Source organism: Mus pahari, chromosome 14, assembly GCF_900095145.1.
Source record: "Mus pahari chromosome 14, PAHARI_EIJ_v1.1, whole genome shotgun sequence".
Lineage (NCBI taxonomy): Eukaryota > Metazoa > Chordata > Mammalia > Rodentia > Muridae > Mus > Mus pahari.
In genome coordinates, this window is record NC_034603.1 from 68375066 (window position 1) to 68398584 (window position 23519).

General features: G+C 45.2%; 1 protein-coding gene across 7 annotated transcripts in view; it reads right to left on the reverse strand.

Moving 5' to 3' along the window:
* Positions 1–23160, reverse strand: part of Stat3 (signal transducer and activator of transcription 3) — a 53769-nt gene extending 30609 nt beyond the window's left edge. For 3 of the 7 annotated variants that reach the window (XM_021214109.2, XM_021214110.2, XM_021214108.2), the window contains exon 1: positions 22876–23160. Coding sequence is in view for 3 of the 7 variants with exons in the window: in XM_029545626.1 (XP_029401486.1) it covers positions 22662–22696 (35 nt within the window). In the remaining 4 variants the exon portion in view is untranslated. Of the gene's footprint in view, positions 1–22661; positions 22841–22875 lie in introns of those variants that run through there. The other 4 variants (XM_029545626.1, XM_029545624.1, XM_029545625.1 and 1 more) reach the window with 2 other exon arrangements.
* Positions 23161–23519: the final 359 nt, after the last annotated feature.

Genomic DNA, 23519 nt, shown 5'->3' on the forward strand with positions numbered 1-23519 from the left:
AAAAAAAAAAAAAAAAAAAAAGCCTTCTCTGGGGCCACCTACATAACTCCGGCTGACCTGAAATTGGATATGTAGAGCAGATTGGCCTCTACATCAGAGGTCTGCCTGCTGCTGGGCCTCCTGGGTACCAGGATGAAAGATGTGATTCACCACTTCCTCTTCACTTCCAGCATGTCAGGAAAGAGGGGGGCAGGGGAAGGAGACAGAGAGAACACAAAACAAATAACGCACTGACCTATAATGCCGAATACCAGGGATGAGGGAATCCTCAAGCACACCAAGTAATGTTATGCAACCTTGCTCCTTAGTTTAAAACCATTGGTTGACTAAGATACCTACAGCCTATAGCTGAGCAGAAGAGAGGTAGGTCGGGTTTTGGTTCCTGGGCTTGGGGTCAGAGAAAGGACCATGAAAGGGAAGAGAGAGAAGGTGGAGAGAGAGGAAGACACCATGGGGTAAGAGATTGTGAGATCTGGCCATGAGGGCTGGCCAGCTGGAGTAAGAGTGGCTCAAGTGGAACACGGCAAGTCACAGGTCAGGGTTATTTGCCTGAAAGCAGACAAAATAGCCATAGAGAGATGGTATCTGCTCAGCTTTAGTGTTGTTTAGGGCTTATTATAAATATGAAAGTTTTGTGTCTTTTATCTGGGAACTGAATGATCTAAGGTGGGGTGGAAACCCCCAATTGAGATTAAATATTTACTACAAAAATCCTTAACTGATACGGGATATGTACCATATTTGATTCAAATATTGCAGATAAAAGGAGACAGAAGACAGCAAACCTTTAGATTGAAAGTGACACAGCCAGACATGCTTTGTCAACCACTAAGTCAACAGTCAGAGCTGCCTCTAGCTCCAGGTAAAAAGCAACAAGAGACTCAGTTTGTATGGGAGGTCACCTCCCCAGGCTGTGGCCTTCCACTCTCTCCACAAGGCTTGACTGCTGCATAGGCCTCTCTTCAGCACAACAGGGCTATCCTGCCTTGGAGGGACGGTTTTAAACTTAAGTGATGTCACAGGTGAAACAGTAGCTGCTCCTTCTGAGTCTTTGACCCTCTCATCAGTCTTTAACATGAATTCCATTTCTCAGTGCCTCAGGGAACAGCTACAACATTCAATTCTCTAGGTGTAATCAGAGACAATCACAGAGCTTTCCCAGATACGGGAAGCATGTGCATTATAATGGACGCTGCCTTCACATCCTGGGGGTGGGGTGGGGGGAATTAGCATCTGGTGACCTACCTCAGGACAGAAGATGTCCTGATGATCAAATCTCGCCACACATATTTTGCACAGGATAGCTCTAGGCCTAATAACACTAAAGATGAAAAACGCATGCTTTCAATTCCTATCCTTAGAGCTTAGACGTGAGAGAACCAGTTTAAGGACATCCTCCACTAAATGGTGAGTTTGAAGCCAACCTGGACTATACTAGACCCTGTCTTAAAGCCACCACCACCAATATACAATGAAAAACCCACTAAATACTATACAAAATAAAAAGATGAGTGTCAAGAAGAGCCTTGGTTGAAGAACAATCCAAAAGCTAGAGGTGTAGTCGAGTTGGTGAAGAGATTCCCTAGCACATATCAGGCCCTGGGATCCACTGCCAACACCACATAAAACCAGGCATGACATGGAGATGTGTACATGCAAGAACTCGGGAGGTGGAGGCAAAAGCATCAGAAGTTCAAGGTCATCCTTATTATACAGTGAATTTGAAGATAGCCTGGGCTACATGAGACCCTGTCTGAAAAAAAAGAATAAAAGGGAAGGAAGAAAGAAAAAAAGAAAACCGGTATCTATAGCTGAATACTATATGGAACATTCATCTTATCTTTGTGCTAACCCATCGTCATTATTATTATTATCATTATTGTGTGTGCACCCAGAAGACAATCTTCAAGGAGTCATTTCTCTCCTCCCACTATGTGGGTGGTAGGGATCAAGCGCAGGCTGTCCTACTCAGCTGCAAGCACCTTAACCTGTTGAGCCATCTCGCTGGTCAAGACAATATTTTATCTTCATCTGACAGGAGAAATGAAGGCACAGAATTTGATATGATTTATTCAGGATCTCACAGGCGTAATGGCTGGCAGAACTCCTGGGGATTCTGATCTGGGAATTTTGTCATGAGTCAAGAACGTTGCTAAGTCAAAGAACTTTATTTCTAGAGTTCCAACAGATGTATGGTGCCTGAACCAAAGGGACTGTGCTGTGCCTGGCCACATCCGGGAGGTCACTGTCATTGTGTAGATCACAATTTAAATGGAGTTCCAAACTGGGCGATGGTGTCAAATGCTTTTAATCCCAGCACTTGGGAGGTAGAGGCATGGAGGAGCTCTGTGAGTTCATCCTCTGTGAGTTCAAGGCCAGCCTGGTTTACAGAGTGAGTTCCAGGACAGTCAGTGCTCTCTCGGATATAACTTCACTGGGAGATGGCATGAAGGTTTTGAGATGACCATCTACAGATGAAGTAGGAGAGCCCAAACTTAGAGACTGAAGAGCAACAGAGAGTGGGAGAGTTAGTTACATATGGGGCAGCTGCCTGGTTCCTGTTGCATCTGACACTAGATGGAGATGCTCTTCCTTGAGGTATCACAGCCATAATGCAGACTCCAGGAGGGCAAGGGGCTGCACGGCCTCCTCCGAAGCCGTCTCAGCTCTGCTCCCTTGGACACTGAGACTGCTGCATCCCAATAATAAACATGCACTGAGACGAAGCAAGCCGACATTTAACCAAAAGGGGTCAGATGTCCAGAGTCTGTACTCTAGCTGTTTCTAAAACACTTCCAGGCCTCTACAACCCCACAGCTAGGAACTTTTACCTGTATCTACACATCTGCCTGCATCCCTCCGGGCTTTCTGAAGAGCTGCCATCCACCTCCATAAAGGCCCACCAGCCACTTTTTGCTCTGAGACTAAAAATCATCAACTATGAAAACAAGAGCCTGTGGACCCTGACTGCCCTCCGAGATGTATGCCAGGTGTCCAGCCTCCCCGGGTCTCTATTTCCTTATGCAGAAAAATGGGAAGACAGCTATACTCACTTCACAGGGTCAGTGTCAGACCTGACTTAAGCACACAGAGTTAGCGGGACACAGCAAGCATGCATGACAAGATGGCCCTGTGCCTGTCTGGCTGCCACTTGCCTGCTAGCTACACTCCTACACCCACTTGGCTACTCTAGCTCCTCTGTTCATGGGCCTTCATGTGTGCATGCTTGCCTTCAGTATCAGGGGACCCATGCCTTGCTTCAACTCCTGCATTCTAAAGTCCATGATGACAGGAAGAACCTTGGCTTTGACTCACTAATATGTCCCCCTCTCCAGCATCCAGCAGTGTCCAGTTCATAAGAGATGAACAGAAAGCATGTGTGGAGAACCGATGAACTGCTAGAGTGAATTATTTGGCATTAAGGGGACCACATTTTCCCAAGTGCAGACGCGCTCCCAGCAAGAAAAGCATTCATTGAGGAGTCCGACTCTTCCTGTTCTGCTGTCTGGAAAACTCAAGGACCTTTTAAGGATCTTTTACCAAGAGAAATGTTACTCAGTTTAAAAACAAACACTTCAGGGCTGGGGAGATAGCCCTGTGGGCCTGCCACATAAGTACAGGACCTACGTTTGGGTCCCGGCATCTGCAGCGAGGGCCTGGGAGCCAGCGCTAGGGAGGCGGAGATACAAGATCCGAAACAGCTGGTAAAGGAAATGATTTTTGTTGTTGTTGTTTTTTTGTTTTGTTTTGTTTTTTGTTTTTTTCAAGACAGGGTTTCTCTGTATAGCCCTGGCTGTCCTGGAACTCACTTTGTAGACCAGGCTGGCCTCGAACTCAGAAATCCGCCTGTCTCTGCCTCCCGAATGCTGGGATTAAAGGCGTGTGCCACCACGCCCAGCTTGATAAACGAAATGAAAAGTTTGGAATTTTGAAGTCACAAGCCTGTGCTATAGCTCAATGATTACTGGAGAGAAGAAAGAAATTTCCCAAATTTATTCAGGTCACTTTCCCTTTAAGTGACCCTAAGGAAGTCCTCTGTTATTCAGCAGAGGCCAATGTGGGCTAAGAACCTATATGTTTATACCTGTAATACTAGCACTCAGAAGGCTGAGGCAGGAGGATGGTCATGAGTTCAGGAACAGCCTGGATTACAAAGTAAGACTCTGCCTCACAAAGGAGAAAAGAAAGGGAAGGAGGGAGGAAGGGAGGAAGGAGGGAATAAAGAGGGAAGAAGGGGGGGGAAATTCTCCTTTCCAGTGTGTATGGGGGCACACACCTGCTCCTTTCCCTTGAAGTCATCGTGGATTTGTAGGAGAGCCTCACACCCAAGCATCCAGTGGTGGATGGATAACCTGTCCTCTTCTTTATCCTTTGCTCCTCTTCCCCTGGACGTGGCTAAAGCCATTCCTAGCCCAGCATCACAGTGCTGAAAGGGTGAAATGCACCGTCTCATTCATGGTGCTGAGGAATTAAACCTGATTTTCGAGTGTTTGGGGAGGGGCTGTTGTTGTTTTTAAACAAAGTCTCACTAAATTGCTCAGTCTAGTCTTGAAATCACTCAGTAGTATAAGCAAGCCTTAAATTTGAGATCCTCCTGCCTCAGCCTCCCAAGTAGCTAGGATTTCAGACCTGTGCCACAAGGCCAAGCTTGATATGAAATCTCCAACACCTCTGTTGGGATTCTCCTGAAAGGACAAAGGCTCTCCAGAACCCAACCACCATTCTACAAGAAACACAGACAGACAAAGAGGCCACATGTAGTCGCGTGGTCTACCATCCCAGCTGCAATCATGCTAGGCCAGGCACGGGCTGGGAACTAAAGAAAAGCCCAGATGTTCAAGGCTTCCCAGCTGATTCCCAGATATCGCATAGTTAAGACAAGCAACCCTGACCCCTGCCACGTCTACCAGAATCCCTGCCCCAGAAAGAGTTAACACAATGAAATGTTTGTCCAGTAAGCCGCGGAGTTCAAGGTGGTTCACTGTGATTGTTGATTCCAACGATATTTTTCCCAAATGAATGAAAATGCAATCTTTAGAGTCTAACATTCATGAGAAAATATTTCACAATTTTACAGGGACAGGCTTTGCTATAAAACTCTCTTAATATAAACCTCCTGCTTTCTCTGCAACTCACTTTCTAAATGATTCATGCAGTCTCACTCCTTCAAAGCACTCTCTATACTCCAGCAGTCCCTAGATCTCACCTCTCGCCCCATCCTCTCCCATGAGCACCAGACTCTGGTGTCCAGCTGCCTCCTCAACACTGCCACTTAGATGACTAAGACTTTGTGAGTCTGAGGATAGTTGAGGCTGCTCAGAGGCTATCTCAGAAAAAGAAAGAGTATAATTGTGGCCTTGGTAGAGCAACATGCAAAATGCATGCTTTTCTCTGTGGTTTTCTAACTGATATGTGGAGTTAGGCCAGCTGTACAGGGCTCCACTGGCTTGCTGAGTATTTCAGCAACTCTTTTGCCAGGTGCTCTGCTAACCCCAGAGATACACAGGTAAAGAGTCAGAACCTCCGCTAAGACAAGGACAAAGCCTGAGAGACAGCTTGGGGTAGCAACTGATAAGGCAAAGAGTTTCCCCCAAGTGCTACGCACCTTGGTTCCTACTAAGGCACCAAGCACGGTTCTGATGGAATGGCAGCCCTAGGAATGAGTGCTGGAAAGTTTCACAAAGATAGCAGAGCTACAGGAGACATGGCCATTCTGCAGAGGAAGGGACATCCAGTCTAAGCAGAGGGAACATCGTGTGCAAACAAGGAATGTGACATATCTTCTGAGTGATCACAACCTAAGCACATGGACAAGAAACAAAAAGCAAGATGGAAGGGAGGAGGGGGTTTCACTCATAGAACTCTAGACCAGAGAGTGCAGCATGGTACCTGAGCTAGCACAGGTAAGAAATAGCATTGAAGTGCTGCTGGATGGGCAGTATGGCCTATAACCTCAAACAGCCCAAAGCTGGAGGTGGAAGGTACAGTAGATGGCAGGGTTAGAAGCCTCAGCGGATAGCAGGAGAAACGGTGATGAGTCTATAAGTTGGGTGTGGTAACACAAGCCCAGCACTTGGGAGGCTAGAGTAGGAGAATGGTGAGTTCAAAACCAGCCTGGGCTATGGGCTGCACAGTGAAGCCAGGTCAAGGTGTGAAGGGATGGGAGTGAGCACTCCTGAAGCCTAGCATGGCGGTCTATGACTATAATCCAGCATTCAGAAGCCTGAAGCTGTGACTGGGGCTCAATATTTAGAAGTGGTGTGGGATGAAACACTCCAGGCCAGCATCTGTTCTTTCTTTTGATGAGACTGTTTGCTTTTGCATCGTAAGTTTTCTCTTTTTACTAGAGAGCTCCATTTATCCAGCATTTTGAGCTTTGTGCAGGAACAATTTTAGCATCACCACCACAGAAGGGAAGTGACAATCAAGGGGAGTTCAGGAAATTCGAGATGTGAGATCAAGACTCGCTGCTGATCTGAACAGAAGCAGAAGGATGAGGGAGGAAAGGAGTCAAGGCTGGCTGGGGGACTCTGGCTTGCACAGTGAGGTGATCTGAATAGGAGTGGCCCTCACACACTCATGTGTTTAAATACCTGGTCCCCAGTTGGTGGAACTGTCTGGGAAGGATTAGGAAGTATGGCCTCATTGGAAGAAGTATATCATAGGGTGCAGGTGTAGAGGTTGCAAAAGACTAACAGGATTCCCAGTATGTCTCCCGGTCTCTGTGTTTCTGTCTCTCTGTCTGTCTGTCTCTCCGTCTGTCTCTGCCTGTTTGCCCCTCCATCATCTGTCTGCCCCTCCGTCGTCTATCTGCTCCTCCATCTGTCTGCTCCTCCGTCTGTGTGTGTCTCTCTCTGTGTGTCTCTCTGTCTCTCTCTCTCTTTTCCTTGTGATTACATCTCAAGATGTGAGCTATCAGTTACTTTAGTTCTATGTCTGCCTGTCTGCTGCCAGGTTCCCTGCCATTATGGTCTCTAACTCTCTGAAACCATAAACCCCAAACTAAATGTTTTCAAGGTCCCTTGGTCATGGCGTTTTATCACAGCAGTAGAGCAGTAACTAAGACAGTGCACCAAGAACTATCATTTATTTCAATGTTGAACTAAGAGAGAAGCACAGACTTTCGGAGAGGTGGCTATGGGGTTAAGTTTTCGACAGCAGGACCAAGAGGCAAGTACACACAAGGTACCCATGGGGAAATGTCGGAAAGCAGCAGCAGGTGGGTGCTAGAAGCCCACAGGGGTGGAGGCAAACACCTGGTGGTCATTATCAGAGTTATGACCAAAGTAATGGCTAAGTGAGCTGGGGACCTAGCTCAGTCGGTAGTGCTTGCTTGCCTTCCATGTACAGAGCCCTGGGTTTACTCCCCAGCCATGTAACATACATACACACATCAAAGCAGTGGCTGAAATAACCTACATAGATAACACAGAAAGTGAAGAGAAGAGAACCCCACCCAGAGAGGCTGAAGGCACGTCAACCTTTGAGTTCAGAGGAAGGATGACCAGGAAAGGCATAAGGAAAAGGTCAGTAAGACTCAAAAGGGGCTGGAGAGATGGCTCATTGGTTAAGAGTACTGGCTGCCCTTCCAGAGGACCTGGGTTTGATTCTAAGCACCCACACAGGAGTTCCCAACCATCTGTACTCCAGTTCCAGGGACTCTGATGTCCTTTTCTGGCCTCTGTGAACTGCAGGTATATATGCAGGCAAAATACCCATACAGATAAAATAAGAAGTCATTTTTAAAATTTTAATTAAATAAAGCCCAGAGTCCCCTGGAAGGCTATGTTTTGCTTTTTTCCTGACAGAGATTAAAATGGCCCCCAAGAAGGCCAAGAAGATGGCCCTGTAGGTAAGGGCATGTTGTATAAGCCTGGTGACCTGAATTTATCCTGGGACTCACATAAAGATAGAAGAAAAAGCAACTCCACAAAATTGATCTCTGACCTCTACACAAACACCAAGCACCTGCATCCCCCCACAACACACACATCATGCATATGCACACATTTTGAGTTTTAAAAAATAAAATAAAATAAAAAACCAAGAAGAATAATTCTAGAAATGGTGATTCTTCTCAATCAATTATTTTTGAGGTTGGGGGTGTGCCTTAATGTCAATGCTTGCCCACGGTTACATACCTAACACTAACTTAAGACCATTTTTTTTGTACATAGTTTATTGGAAGATTTATAGCAAAATCCTGTTTCAAGAAAAAACAAAAACAACAAAAAAAACCGAACAAACAAAAAAACACACTTCCACAAAGGCAGGAGGATTGCTGCAAATTTGAGGCCAGCCTGGTCTACATATTGAGTTCCAGGCAAGCCAAGGCTACATAGAGAACCCTATGTTAAGGAACCAAACCAGGACAAATCAGCAGCAACAGAGAGCAGAAGCTGGGCAGGATCCAAGTCAGCAAGGCTCAGCTCCAGAGGAAGAGTCAGAAATAATGCAGGGGCCAGGTCTAAGGGCAGAGACAGCAGTCTGAACAGAAGTGTCAGCACCTTGGTATGTGGTTGGGGCTGCAGCCCTATGCCCAGCCTTATCTAAAGGCAGTGGAGCTAAAGGTTAAAATCATAATTATCCATTTGGGTTGGTGAGATACAAGTACTTTACGTCCTTGTCTCTGACTTCAAGCTCACAGTATTAGTGTCTGCATGAGACGGAATTTTCCAACAAGAAAAACTTAAAACTATAGCCACCTAAAATGCTCTAAGGAGGAGGGCTAAAGGCATAACCCAGTCTAACAAGTGTTAAGACATTGAGTTTCATGAAAAAAACATTAAATACATCCAGAGAGAACTGTGACTACAGATCGGTGTTGGTGCTCGCCTGGTGTGTTGTGGCTCTGGTCTCCTCCCTGACACGTACATGTACACTTGTATATCCAATACAGACTGAGAAACTTTTAAAACTCTCAACAGTTTAAAAAAAAAAAAAGTCTCAATGTAAAGCTGAGTGAGAGCTGGGCCTGGCAGAGCAGGCCTGTAAGCCCAGCTACTGGGGAAACTGAGACAGGGGCTTCCCAAGGGCAGGTCCAGCCTGGGCTACAACACAACTTCAATACAAGCCTGGTCAAGGTAATGAGACCCTGGTCTCAAAATACATTTTTTAAACTAAGGATTGGGGTGTAGCTCAGTGGTAGAGAACACTTGGCAGGATGTAGGACTAAACTCTTGCTTGTTTGTTTGTTTTGAGGCAGGGTTTCTCTGTGTAGCTCTGACTGTCCTGGAACTCCCTCTGTAGACCAGGCTGGCCTCAAACTCAACAGTTTTGCCCACCTGTCTCCTGAGCACTGGGATTAAAGGAACATGCCACTACACCCAGCTGTGGAACCCTAAGTTCAATTTCCATTGTATGGCAAAACAACAAAACTGGGAGAGAGTCTGATCCGATACCACACCAAGGAGAGTACACAGACGGCGTATGAAAAGAAGCACACCAGATGCATTAGAAGAGTGCAAGTCCAAACAGTAACGGGTAGCTTTATCCGTGTGTATCAGCCCAAACGACAAAGCCAAGATGCCCTTCAGATGAAGGGTGCATGCACTAAGGGAAGGGCCATACAAGGCAGTGCTCCTCAGCAAAGCCACCAAAGGCAAAGAGGAAGCTGAATTCATACTGCTCTGTGAAAGAAGGCAAACCAGAGAGGCCACCGGGGCCACTGCTCTCTAGAAGGCTACTGCTTGCATGGTGCAGATGAATATTCTGGAAAACAGGGCTATGGAGATAGAAAAAGGGGATGAGCAACTGGCAGGGGCTGCAGAAGGGGTGAGTGGGTAGAGCACAGGGCTACGGAGGCAGGGTATACTTCAAGTGGTACTGTGCTGGTGGGCACAGCATGGCCCAGGCACAGAGGGACACACCTGGAATGCCAGGACTCCAGAATCTGAGACGGGCAGATTCCAAGTTTACTTTCACCCTGAGCTACAACAGACAACATGTATCCAACACTATCAAACAGCAAAGAATATATAACGGTAAAGTGCAATAGAAACTATGTGTTCTTTAATTAATAACAACATTTAGCTGCTATTATCAACTGCATAATATGTATCACATTAATACAAGATGTTAGCAATGGAGAAACTGGAGAGGGAAAGTAAGAGGTATTTTCTACCTTGTCAACCTACCTGTATCCCAGCACCCTGGAAGCAGAGACGAGAGGACTGCCATAAGTCTAAGGCCACTGAAGACTATACCTCAAGTAACAGGCCCACACACACGGAGCTTTATAACAATGACTCAAACAAACCTGTGTGTGTGTGTGTGTGTGTGTGTGTGTGTGTGTGTGTGTGTGTGTGTGTTTGAAATGAATTTAACTTTATGGAAAGCTTTGAAAAAGACAAGCCTAGAGGTGGAGATGTAGCTCAGTTGGTAGAGTGTTTACCTAGCATACAAGAGGCCCTGAGTTCAACCCCTGGCACCACATAAACCAGATATGGTAGCATATGCTGTAATCCCAGCATTCAGGAGACAGAGATGGACAGCTATGTGAGTTCAAGGCCAGCCTAGCCTACAAGTCAGTTGCAACCCAGCAAGGGTTTGTCTTGGGGAAAAAAAAAAAACAGAAACAAAAATCAAGGTCATGTTCAGCTATACAATGAGGCCAGCCTGGGATAAAGCCCCGATCACAAACAAATGAAGCAAAACCAAAACCCAAAACAAAACAGTCTGACCCCAGAAAGCTTAACTACACAAGCTTTTCTATGAAGTCTTCACAAAATTAATAACATACTGAGAAGAATAAATAACAACGACTGCTCTCATGATTAGCTCCCACACAGAAGGCAAAAACAATGTAATAGTAGGGTCAGAAAATGGCTCAGCAGGGGCTGCTGCCAAACCTAAAGACCAAAATTCAGTCCCCAGGACCCACATGATAGGAAGCAAGATCTGACTCCTGAAACTTGTCCTCCGACCTTCACATGGGGATATAAATACACTAAATAAAGTTAATTTAAAAAAAAATTTTTTTTAAAGAAAGGAACAAGCTGGGCAGTGGTGGCTCACGCCATTAATTCCAGCAGAGGCAGAGGCAGGTGGATCTGAGTTCAAAGCTAGTCTGGTCTACAGAGTGAGTTCCAGGACAGCCATGGCTACACAGAGAAACCCTGCTTAATTTAAAAAAAAAAAAAAAAAAGAGGAGGACTAGGAAGAAGAAATCATCATCATCATCATCATCAGGAAAAGAAACAAAAAAACAAAAAACCACCCTATCCAGGTTTCTGGGAGAGCTGTAACCTGAGCCTGAAGCAAGAATTCATAAGGAATCTCTCCAGTCAGTCTCTCAACCAGAGGGAGCCCTGAGGGTGCTGATGATAACATCAGCAGGCTCCCAGTAAAAGTCTTTCCCATTTTATAGAGAGGGACAGAAGAGAGAAGTGACTACAGCTGATAAAGGAAGTGAGTGCAAGGCAGATAAAATCCAAGGACAGTCACAACAGCAAGAAAATAAACTTCCTTTTATATCTGATTTAAATCAACATTTCTTTCCAAATTAAACTGTAATTAGCATCAGAATTATCTTTAAAAATTATAGCCGCAAGTGGTGTTGAAAGCCTTAATTCCAGCACTCAGGAGGCAGAGGCAGACAGATCTCTGAGTTTGAGGATAGCCTGGTCTATAAAGTGAGTTCCAGGACAGCTAGGGCTATCCAGACCCTTTCTTAGAAAAACAAAACAAGAAAAGAAATCAACCAAGCACTCAGAAGCTACCAGAATCTGGTGAGGTATGGCTCTTTTGTCAATCATACTCAATCCAAGATTCATTCTTAGAGACATAAATACCAGGGGAAATCAAGATAAAAAGAAATCTCTGAAGCAGTTTAAGACAATAACTTCCAAACTTCTAGACAGGACTTCATTCATCTGAAGAATTTATGGCCCTTGTAAAAAGTGTTTCTCAAGCTACGGACCAATCTGTACCATGATACCTGGCACAGTGGTCACAATGTCCCTAGATCACTTAATCAGAGCAATAGACGCCATCTCCCTCCCCAACCCTAGCTCCTCAAACAGCACAAGAATATTTATACCAAAACCTTTGTTTTTAACAGTTCTCAAAATGCACTGTTTTTAGGACTAGTCTTGATATCAAAATTTAAGGACCCTAACAAAGCTTTGTTTATAGAGACCATATCTATTAGAGATGCCTAAAAATTTGTCATGGTAGCATGTACTTGTAATCCCAGCACAATGGAGGCTGAGGCAGGAGGATTACCACAAAATTGAAGCCAGCCTAGGATATGTGAGTTCCAGGGTACCTGGAAATACAAGACCTTGACTCAAAACACCAAAAAGAAAAAGAAAATACCAATTAGATACCACCTATCAATAGAAGTTATAAGTATAAGCTAGCCAAGAGGCCCCAATGGAAGGTCCCTAAGTCCCAGGCCAGCATAGGTTACACGGGAAGATACTGTCTCAAACAAAGCCCATTTAAACAATTAACTTTGCATAGCACATTAACATAGGTAGCAGTAATAGCTTATGAAATGTAACCACATTTTCCGAAGGGGGAGTAATTAGTGGAAAAAGTGGCACAGCTGAAAGTTTCACAAATGTAGGGCTGCAGAGAGGGCTCAGAGGCGTTGGGAGGCAGGTGCCAGCTGTACAAGCCTGGCGACCGGAGTTCCATCCCCAGAGCCCATATAAAAGTGGAAACAGAGATCTGACAGCAGAAAATTACTCTCTGATCTCCACACACATGCCTACACAGGTACATCATGCACACACACAGGATCATAAAAATAAATGTGCCTTTTGTCTGGTTGGTTGATTGGATTTTCAAGACAGGGTTTCTCTGTGTGGCCATGGCTGTTCTGGAACTCGGTAGACCAGGCTGGCCTCAAACTCACAAAGATCTACCTGCCTCTGCCTCTCAGGTGCTTGGGATTAAAGGCGTGTGCCACCACTGCCCAGATAATAATGCTTTTTTTCTCTCTCTCTTCCTTTTTTGGTTTTTTGAGACAGGGTTTCTCTGTATAGTCCTGGCTGTCCTGGAACTCACTCTGTAGACCAGGCTGGCCTCAAACTCAGAAATCTGCCTGCCACTGCCTCCCAAGTGCTGGGATTAAAGGCGTGTGCCACCACTACCCGGCTGCATTTTTTTTTTTAATAGAAAATTTTAGTAATCTAATTTCTGGTTCAATAGAAAAGTGTTAAAGCTGAATGGGTGCGATGCCTCAGGCCTATTCTCCCAGCACTTGAGAGGTAAAGGCAGGTATTCAGGGCTAACCTTGGCTACTACACAGTAACTGAGTCTAACATGCATGAGAGCCAAGGTAGGAAGGGAAGGAAAGAACTGTTGGAGTCTCAGAACAGCTTGCATATGCCTGTTGCAGTATGTTGTTTTGGCTACTCCAGCGAGAGCTGGCTTCACTCAGATATGTTGAATAGAAAATAGCAGGTTATACACTCTTTCAAAGTAATCTGGAGTCTTTAATGCTATTCCAAACACTGCCAGGTGACAGCGCCAAAGGACAGGTAGGTGTGCACTCCAGGGTCATCCTCGGCTACACCGAGATGCCCTCTGCCTTGTACCTTTCATGGAATGTCTGCCCCGTGCCTTTGTAACAGACATTAGTCGTTTAGAAAACATTGCTCTTAAGATGCACAAACTTAAACGCTGACATGCTTTAGTCTCCATCATACAAAAAAAAACTCACATCCGATAACACTGGAGAGTTAGTTACATTCAATATATATCAGGAAACTACCGAATAGAGGCAGTATAATTTTTAAAATTTTTACTGCTAAACTCAATTTTTACATTTTTTTTTAAATCGTTTTCTAAATTCAAATTTTACAAATTGCAACAAACATCGTCACTTTTAGCCCTTGGACAAAGCCACCTTCTCTTCTCTTCTCATTTTTGAGTTCGTGTCTGCTCACACCCCCCACCCCAGCTCCTCTGTCATTCTTTCAGGGCTCTGCACAGCTTAAGCATGCACTGCCCCATGCTGACCCCAAGCCCCACAGAACACTTGTCACCCAGGGCACCCCAGACACTTCTGCAGGGAAAAAAAAAATCACTTTTTAATTCTTAATTTTTTTTTTAGTAAGTAAACTTTACTTTGAAAGCAGCTTTTTAAAAATATAGAGGAAATTACACATATTTATTTATCTACTTACTATTTATTTGCTCGCTGTTGGCATTTTGAGATGCTCCCCACTGAGGCCCTGGCTGGTCTGGTACAGGTTATGCAGCCCAAGTGCTCTCAGATTCACCAAGGTGCTCCTGTTTCTGCACCACAAGTCCAAGGACTACAGTGTAGCCCACCACATTTAGCTTCCAGAGCAACTTTGGTTCTCAGCAAAACTGAGCAGGGCACAGCATTCCCGGTTCCTCCCGCCTGCTCTCCTGTGCAGTGCCCCACTGTAGACACTGACTCCATGACCCTGAGAATCTTCACTACAGTCACTGGGGCTTGAAAGCGTCCCACACCCAGAACACTCCCCATTACAGTGCCCTAGCAGAGCCTGCCCTGATGAATGAAGTCACACTGGGTTTTTCTCACTTATAATTGAGAATGAATATAAAAGAGACTGAGGCAGGGGAATGCTGAGAGTTCTTTGGGCTAGACAGTGAAACCTGTTAAAACAAAGCACACACACACATTTATATGCACACACATATTTATATACACACCAGCTTCAGAGCTCTTTAATTATCTCACTCCCTCTTATGCATGAGTTTATTTTGATTAATGTTAAGAAGTTTGTTTTTCCTAGACATTTTGACAGAAAAAAAGACCACAACAACACTGATTTGCCAGGGGAAGTCGGCTTTACATTAAATATTTATTGTGTCCAAACCACAAGTAGGGAAAACTTCAAAGGCTAACTATTTTAATGATAACTCACACTGTTTGGCTTACGGGAAAGGTAATTACACAGCCTGCATTTGGGTTTTGAGGTTTTTAGGATTTTTGTGGGGGTGGAGGGGGAGACAAAGGAACAGTCTAATGCATTTAGATTCTGCCAGGAAAAAAAAAAAAAGAGCTCTCTAAAAGCAAAACAAATTCAGCATTAGATATGATGTGGGGAAACTTGCTAGTAAGCTTTTACCTAAGCAGGTGCAGAGTCCAGACTCAAAGCACAGACTCTCATACCGAGAACGAGAGGTCGGGACACCGCAAACTAATAAAATCAATCAGCCGTCGGGAAAGCAGATGGCTACACAGACAGGCAGGGTTTTCCTTTCCTGATCCCAAGCAGTTTTCAGAAATGGCGTCTACAAAAACTACCCAAACATCCCCCTAATAAACTGCGCCCCTCCTCCACAACAGGGAAGCCATTAGTTACAAGTTTCACTTTCTCTTTCTAGCTCTGCTGGCTTCCTCCTGCTCCACATGGGCCCACTGGGTTGGACGGGTTGCAGGTCCATTCCTGTCTTCTCCAACCCAAACTTAAGGAGGTGAATAGTAAGTTTGACTCGCAGGAGCTAAGTTGTGATCTGTGAGGCTATTCACTTGTTAACGTACAAAGAGAAGTTACAGGAACAGGAAGATAAAGCTGTACACATCCAGTGAAGGATAACTGTGGACATCTGTACATCCATACATGCCCTCACACAGGCTTGTACACACACATGCACAGATGTGGAAAGAGATGCTATCAGCTGCATAGGACACAGCAAAGCAACTTCCAGCATCATGTGAGTCATTCATGGGTGTCATCCAACATCCAAGTCATCTGGCTCTCTCCTTCCCCTCTCCCTTCTCCTTCCTTGAAAACCAAACTCTGCACTAACTGAATGTGGTGGCTCCTGCCTGTGCTAGCTACTCAGAAGCCTGAAGAGGGACCCTCGGATCTTTCTAAAATATAAATGTAAACGAAAATTTAAAAGCTGGTGTATTTTCCTCACCTAATTCAAAACAGAACTCATCCTGTTAACTTCTTCCTAAGAAAAGAATCAACCCGAACCACTCCTCTACCCTTCAACTGTCCAAGAGTATCTGTCCCTTGTCCTTTTGCTACGGACCATTAAAGATGTGTGTGGTAGCACACATCTTTAATACAAATACCAGGGAGGCAGAAGCAGGAAGATCTTTGTTCTGTGAGTTAGATGCCAACTTGGTTTATAGAGTGAGTTCCAGGCCTGCCACCACCATAGCTTCATACTGAGACTCTGTCTCTCTCATTCGTGTGTGTGTGTGTGTGTGTGTGTGTGTGTGTGTGTGTAAAATTATGTGTGGTACTGAAGACTGAACCCAAAGCTCTGTTAACATTAGGAATATGTTCTACCACTGAGTTATATATCTCTGGCCCTTTTTCAAAAATCTGAGACAGAATCTGAGCAAGTTCCAGGCTGGTCTCAAACACCTAGTCTTCCTGCCTCAGCCTTCTGCATCGCTGGGGTTTATGAGCACACACCACCAATCATATTCTCTCTGCTCCTCTTTTAAAAAATCATTTTAGGGGCTGGAGAGATGGCTCAGCGGTTAAGAGCGCTGACTGCCCTTCTAGAGGTCCTGAGTTCAATTCCCAGCAAAGACATGGTGGCTCACAATCATCTGTAATGGGATCCAATGCCTTATTCTGGTGTGTCTGAAGACAGCTAGAGTGTAAAGTGTACTCTCTCACGCACACATATATACACACACATATATATACATACATACACATATATATTCTTTAAAATAAATAAAATCATTTTTACATTAGTCTATTACTCTACTTGTGCATATGTATGCGCACATAAACCATGTTGCAGGTATGGACATCAGAGGACGACTTGTGGAAAACTGTTCTTACCTTCTACTACACGGGTTCCAGAAATCAAACTCGGGTGGCCAGGCTTGGAGGCAAGCACCTTTACCCACTGAGCCATGCCACCAGCAACACCCACCACCACCACCACCACCACCCATGTCTTAAGACAGTGTCTCACATAGCCCAGACTGGCCTCATACTCCCAGTGTAGTCCATGGTGACCTCAAACTTCTGATCCTCTGTCTCTACCCCACAAGAACTGGGGTTTTACAGGAGTGTGCCACTAAATCTGGGTTTATCTGGTCCTGGGAATGGAAGCCACGGCTTCATACACACTAGAGAAGCACTCTACCAACTCAGCCATGTTCCCAGCCTGTAGCTGTACTTCTTAAGAGCATGAAAAACTCCAAGGGACTATTACTGAGTGATGATCAACTTTAATGTGTTGACAGTTAAAATACATGAAGTGGATCATAGGTCTTTGAAGCTGCAAAGAGGCTTACCATGAGAGCCTCTATGTAACAGGAATGTACAGTTTGCCATGTCTATATCTCTATGTCAAAGCCTCCATCTCCTCTGTCACCATGTAAATCCCCAGTCCCTAGTCACTCAGCTTCCCCTGTAGGTCAAAATCTCCCAATTACTCTTTCTTTCCTTCAGGTCACTAATGGTGCCATGAATCATAACTTGCCCAACTTGGTAGCCAGAGAGAGAGACTGCAGATTTCAGTGTTTATTAATAGCATTTGAATGTTAGCTATGCGCTAGACACCATGCAAAATTTCTTATGATGCAACAAATGATCTCACTAGGTCTTCACAACTACCCTGTGAGTGGGCTTAGTAGGCTGTTCGTGGACAAAGAAATTGAAACTCAGAGACGTTAAAGCAACCAGCCTCAAGGACAAAGAGGTGTTGTATCTGAAAATTCAAACCCAAGGTGTCTGGCATCACAGCGCTGCTTTAAAATGCCATTGCGTCTGTCCTCATGCCACAAAACCCTCAAGCACATCACCCAAGCAATAGTTACCTTAGGAGAGCTCAAAATGTGAGTTTCTTGACTGACACATTTAAAAGGTCAAAGGTCAGGTCAATCATTTGGTGGTTAGTAAAGTCATTTATCATTTATCACAGATAGAGCCGGCAAGATGGAAAGCCAAGATCTAAACATCATTTTCTTATGGGAGTAAATTTGCCTTTCGTATTATTTTGTTGAGCTGTTAAAATGATTTTCAATAATTAGATCCAAAATGAACTGATAAGTTAAAGAGTATCTGGGAAAACGCACATTGAACTATTAACAGGAAAACAGGTTAAGCTTTTTAACACAGCATATATTACTATTATGAAAAGAATTCAACCTTTTTGAAGCACAGTTCTAGTGACTTATGAACAGAAGAGAAGGCATAAAAGACGTGGCTCTGTGGCCTTCCTATTTCCTTCTCCTCAATTAAGAGCTTCTACTTTTAGCCCCTGAACCCACTATGCTGTTTTAAGCTCAGCACATCCACACCCCCCACCACCTTGAAAGAACTGTACAAGCTCTGCAAGAATTCCTAACCCTCCTATAAGTGCTCTGGAAGTTCCCGGAAACTAGCCCTCCTGTAACCTCTCACCCCTGGGTAAAATGAAACTCTTTCCTTGGACCTTTTCCTAAGAACTTAAGATACACTGGGCTCTGGCTGTGGACCTGCATGCTCTAAACATTTCACATGCATGACCTTAATGATTTTTTTGTTCTGGTTCATTTTGAGATAGGGTCTCCCTGTATAGCTCAAGCTGTAGGCATGTGCCAACAGACGTGTCTGTCTCTTTCTTTTCCTTTCTTTTCTTTTCCTTTCTTTTCTTTTCTTTTTAAAAGTCAGGTAAAAAAAAAAAAAAAAAAACCTGAGGCTCAACCAGGCAGTGGTGGCGCACGCCTTTAGTCCCAGCATTTGGGAGGCAGAGGCAGGGGGATCTCTATGAGTTGGAGGCCAGCCTGGTCTACAGAGTGAGTTCCAGGACAGCCAGGGCTATACAGAGAATCCCTGTCTCAAAAAAACAAAGAGTGGCCATGGTGGGACAGGCCAGACTGAGGCTTAGATTCTGACCAAGCAGCAGTGAATCCAGGATCCAATCCCAGATTTCTCTGCCTCTGTAGCCTCAGTCTTGATCCACTCACTCTTCTGCCTTAAGTGAACACTGCAATAGTGTGCACTCTGGTTCCCACTACTCCTACAGTTCCATGAGAACTTGGGTGAGATTTTGAATACTCATTCTCCTTGGATCCTGCCCAGCTTCTACTCTCTGCTGTTGTGGTTTTGTTCTGGTTTGGTTCCTTAACATGGGATTCTCTACATAGCCCCAGCTGGCCTGAAACCATGAACCCCAGGCTTCCCTTGATCAAATTTGCAGCAATCCTCCTGCCTCTGTGGAAATATTTTTTCTTGAAATGGGGTTTTGCTAGTCTCCAGCTAGCTATGCAGAACACCTTGCCTTAAATTGATAGTGGGCCTCTAGCCTGGGTCTCCCAAATCCTTAAATTGCAGGCATGTACCAGCAGACCTGCCTAACCTTTTTGGGTTTTTTTGTTGTTGGTTTTTGTTTTTTGTTTTGAGACAGGGTCTTATTATCTACTCAAAGCAGACTTGGAATTAACTAGGTAGCCCAGGCTAGCTTCAAACTCAGCATTTTTCTTGCCTCAGTTCTTGGCTAGCCACATGCTAAAATTGCAGGCATGAGACATCCACAGTCCGCTTCTGCTTAGTGTTTTGTTTCTGTTTGTCTTAAGCCAGGGTCTCAGCTGGCCTGGAACTCAATTTGTAGACCAGCTGGTCCTTAATTCTTAGAAATCCACTGCCACTGCCTTCCAAGTGCTGGAATTAAGGGCATGTGCCGCCAGCACCCTTCATCCGTCTAGCATATGTGCATGCATGTGTGTGTGCTTGTTAAGCTGAATAAAGTTATACCAAACATAACATAAAAAATGAGAACCATAGTAGAAATTCATTCTTCCATAGTAGAAATTCATTCTCCCAAATGTTACCCCTTTAAACAAATTATTTCCAAGAAGTCGCCACCAAATACAATCTGGTAATCCCAACTATCTGCACCACAGCAAGCCACGGCTCCCAGCAACAAGCAGAACATTCTTTTCACCACCAAAGACAGCAAGGCAGTGCCATCCTACACTATCTCACTGAGGCCAGTCCACAGAACCAGGAGTCCTTCAAGATTTAGGGCTATTCTCCAAGCACTCTTTAGATGAGTTTTTAAAAGAAAAGACTCAAAAGTTTGGCTAGAATTTTAAAATCCAAATGACATAAACTGTGTTCCGTGGTAGAGCGCTTGCTTAGCAAGCTCTAGGCTGCATCCCCAGAAAGGGAGAAAAGGAAAGTGAAAGGGAGGGAAACAGTGAGGGAAAGAAGGAAGTAGGGAGGGACAGAAGGGACAGGTGTAAGTAATGCCTTGCTCTCTCTAAAGACATCAATATGTTGTATTAGACAATAAAGCATTTATCAAGTTGCTCCAACAATCTGCAAATTCTACACACAAGATGTCACTCTCCCTATCACTTTTCACAAAGTCAGGGAGGATCAGTATTCTTTGAGCTGTACCCCATCACCAGCTCTTAGAAGACATCAGCTAAAAGGCTGCTGGGCTTGGGCATCAAGGGTGGTGCTCACTCCCTCCGCCCTTCTCACGTTTGGATGTCAAGACAAAAGAAAGAGGAACTTTCTGCAGACAGAAACGACCACTGACCACAAGGCTCACTGGCTGAAATGTCATTGAGGTCACAGCTGCCCTTTAGCTAAAATTTGCCTAAACATCTCCATTAAAAAATAGCTGAAGTTTGACAGTAAATTATGCTAACAAGAGAGGGAGAGAGAGGGGGAGGGGAAGGGGAGGGGAAAAGGGAGGGGTGAGGTGGAGGGAGGGGGTGAGGTGGAGGGAAAACCAGTCACCTCCCAGGTGAGACACAGAACAGTTATTTTGGCTTTCAGCTGCCAGTGTTTCACTATTCAGACTTTCTCTGACACTTCTCAACAGGGGACATACTCACTCTAAATTGAAACTGAATACTTAAGCATGGACCAAGAAATATGTAAAAGGCAGACATTCCACCATTGTAACTCGTGATGCCTTAAGGCAAGTGTCTTGGCCTGTTGGCCTCAATTTCCTTATCTACAAAATGAGGTTAACATTCTCTGAACCACCTATCTCCCAACCCCTTTCAAGACCCTCATGATTGAGGATTATTTCTAAGTGGTTATTTGTCCTGATGAACTACAGATGAAAATAAAAGATTCATGAATCTGCTAATGGTTCTTTGTGGGGAGTGTGCTAACACTAAGAACAAACACTCCAAGTTTTTCTTTAAAAAAAAAAAAAAAAAAAAGATTTATTTATTTATTTAAGTACAATGTCGCTGTCTTCAGACACTTCAAAAGAGGAAGTCAGATCTCCTTACAGATGGTTGTGAGCCACCATGTGGTTGCTGGGATTTGAACTCAGGACCTTCAGAAGAGCAGTCGGGTGCTCTTACCCACTGAGCTATCTCACCAGCCTCCCAACTTTTTCATTATTATTATTCCAGATTTTCTTCCCAGTGGTTCTTCCAAAAGGTCCTAGTTCTAGAGGATCTGACGTCCTCTTCTGGCCACCTAGGGCACTGGGCACACACTGGCACAGACGTGCATGCAGGCAAAACCCTCATAGAAAGAAGATAAATAAAGTCTAAAACTAAAAAAAAAAAAAAAAAAATGAAAAGATCCCGCTAGTGTTCTGGTCTGGCACATGCAATAATGAAACAAACATGTTTCCTCAAGGAACATAGACATTATTTAATATAAAAAGAAAAAAATGGCTGGCTCAAATCCTAACAGTCTAATTCCACATTAAAAAAAAAAAAAGGTGGAGGTGATTTATTGCTTTAATATATTCAAGTCAATGCTTTACCTGCACTGACAGCCCAACATTCACAATGCATACATAAATAAGCACTTCAATGGAGTTAATAGCAGGTATAAACTACACACTCTGAATAAGAAAACTGAATATCCACTGATGGTACCCATACATACATCAATTGATACCACTGAGGGATATGGACCAGGTATGAAAAAAAAGTGACTTGAGCAACAGTCTGGATTTTGCCAACTTACCAATTTATAGCCACACACCCCCAACAGGTAAAGTTTACACACAGAACTCAGCCAAGGCCAGCCTGTCTTTGTTTCCCTAGCTTCTGCATTTACCCAAGAGCTTGGCTCTGAGACAGAAAACTCCCACTCTTGATTGGCTCACCCTAGCCTGTGCAATTAAGCAACACCATAATCCAGTAAATGCAATGGCTCAATTATTTATCGTCTCGTCGAGTTTACCAGGTATTTATGAGAGAACAATGTCAAAGAGGAAAGAGGTTTGTTGCTCTTTAGAGCTGGTTTCGCCAGGGATTTATTTTGAATTGAAAAAAAAAAAAATGTTCTTAACAAGGTGAGGGAAAGCATCGCTTAACACAGAAAGAGATGGGAGAGAATTTAGAAAGGGCTTAAGTTTGTCAATTTCCTATACGAAATCTGATTCTTAAGAAAAAAAAATCTAGCCAGTTCCAGAGGCTGGGGGGGTGGGGGGCAGGGGGAGGGACACAACAGTTCCCACCTCCTAAGTGGGTACAGTTGGCTACAGAAGGAATAGGGGCAAGGCAAAGAAAGTGGCTCGGCACAGAACGGCCAGGTCCAGCACAGGGACAGGAAGGAGGCTCCTTCTAATGCCTCCACCCCAATGATCTCCACCTGAGTGACAGTGGCTCTGGTGGCCCGAACGTCCCTAACCTCCGGGAGCAGTCACTGGAGGGCCGCTTCTGTCAGTTCTGTTACCCTCAGCCTAGAATGTCCTCCCCCCACGGTCCTACACCCCCAGAACTCCCCACTCTCCCTCTGCATCTCCCCCTCGAAACTTACAGCGTCCCTTCCTTTCCCAGACTGGTTCCTGTCATCCGGAGAGCAGTGCCGCCGGGGAGACCCTCTGTGTCTCCTCCTATCCTCCTGCCCCACGTAAGTGTCCATTCACAGCTCTAAGCACCCCCACAGCTGCCACCACGCGACGACCCGTGGGGTCCCCCCATGCCGTCCTCCGTGTCGTCGGGGAGGTGGCCCCACCCTGCACCCCCTTCACCTGTCTCCGGGGCTGAGGCCCGACTGGCCGGCCTGCGCTGACTCCAGGCGCGAGCTGCTGGGCTCCCGAGGGCCGCCTGGCCTCTCCTAGCCGACGCGGTCAGGCGACACCGAGCTGGGTTGTACCTCAGCGATCCGGTTAGGGCTCGTTCCCTCCGCCGCGACGTAGGAACCCCAGGTTCCCCCTCCCTGTCTACACTGCAGCTCCGGAAACCGCTGAATTACAGCCCCTCCAGCCAATCCCCACCCAGCTGCCACTGGCCAAGACACGCCTCCATGCATAATTAAGGAATGGCCAGCTGGCTAGGCCACCCTGAGGCCTCCGGGCGAGTGCTGTACTTCCGAAGCCCCGCCCACTAACCAATGAGAAACGCCTCTAGGAGAGAAGGCGGGGTCGAGAACTCTGGACACACCTCCCTGAGTTGGCTGTTCCGAGAGCTTTATGCTCCTCCCCCCGCGACCAAGGGAAGCGCAGAGGCCTGGCTTACAAAAAGTCCGGGGGGAGGGAGGAGACATTAGCGGAATGTCCTGCTGAAAACTCAGCTGAGTTCCTGGCAGTGCGTGACGTCAAGACACTTTAAATGCCCTGATACGGCTCGCTTCTGCCCGCTCTCTCTTTTCCCGGCCCTTGGCACCACGTGGGGG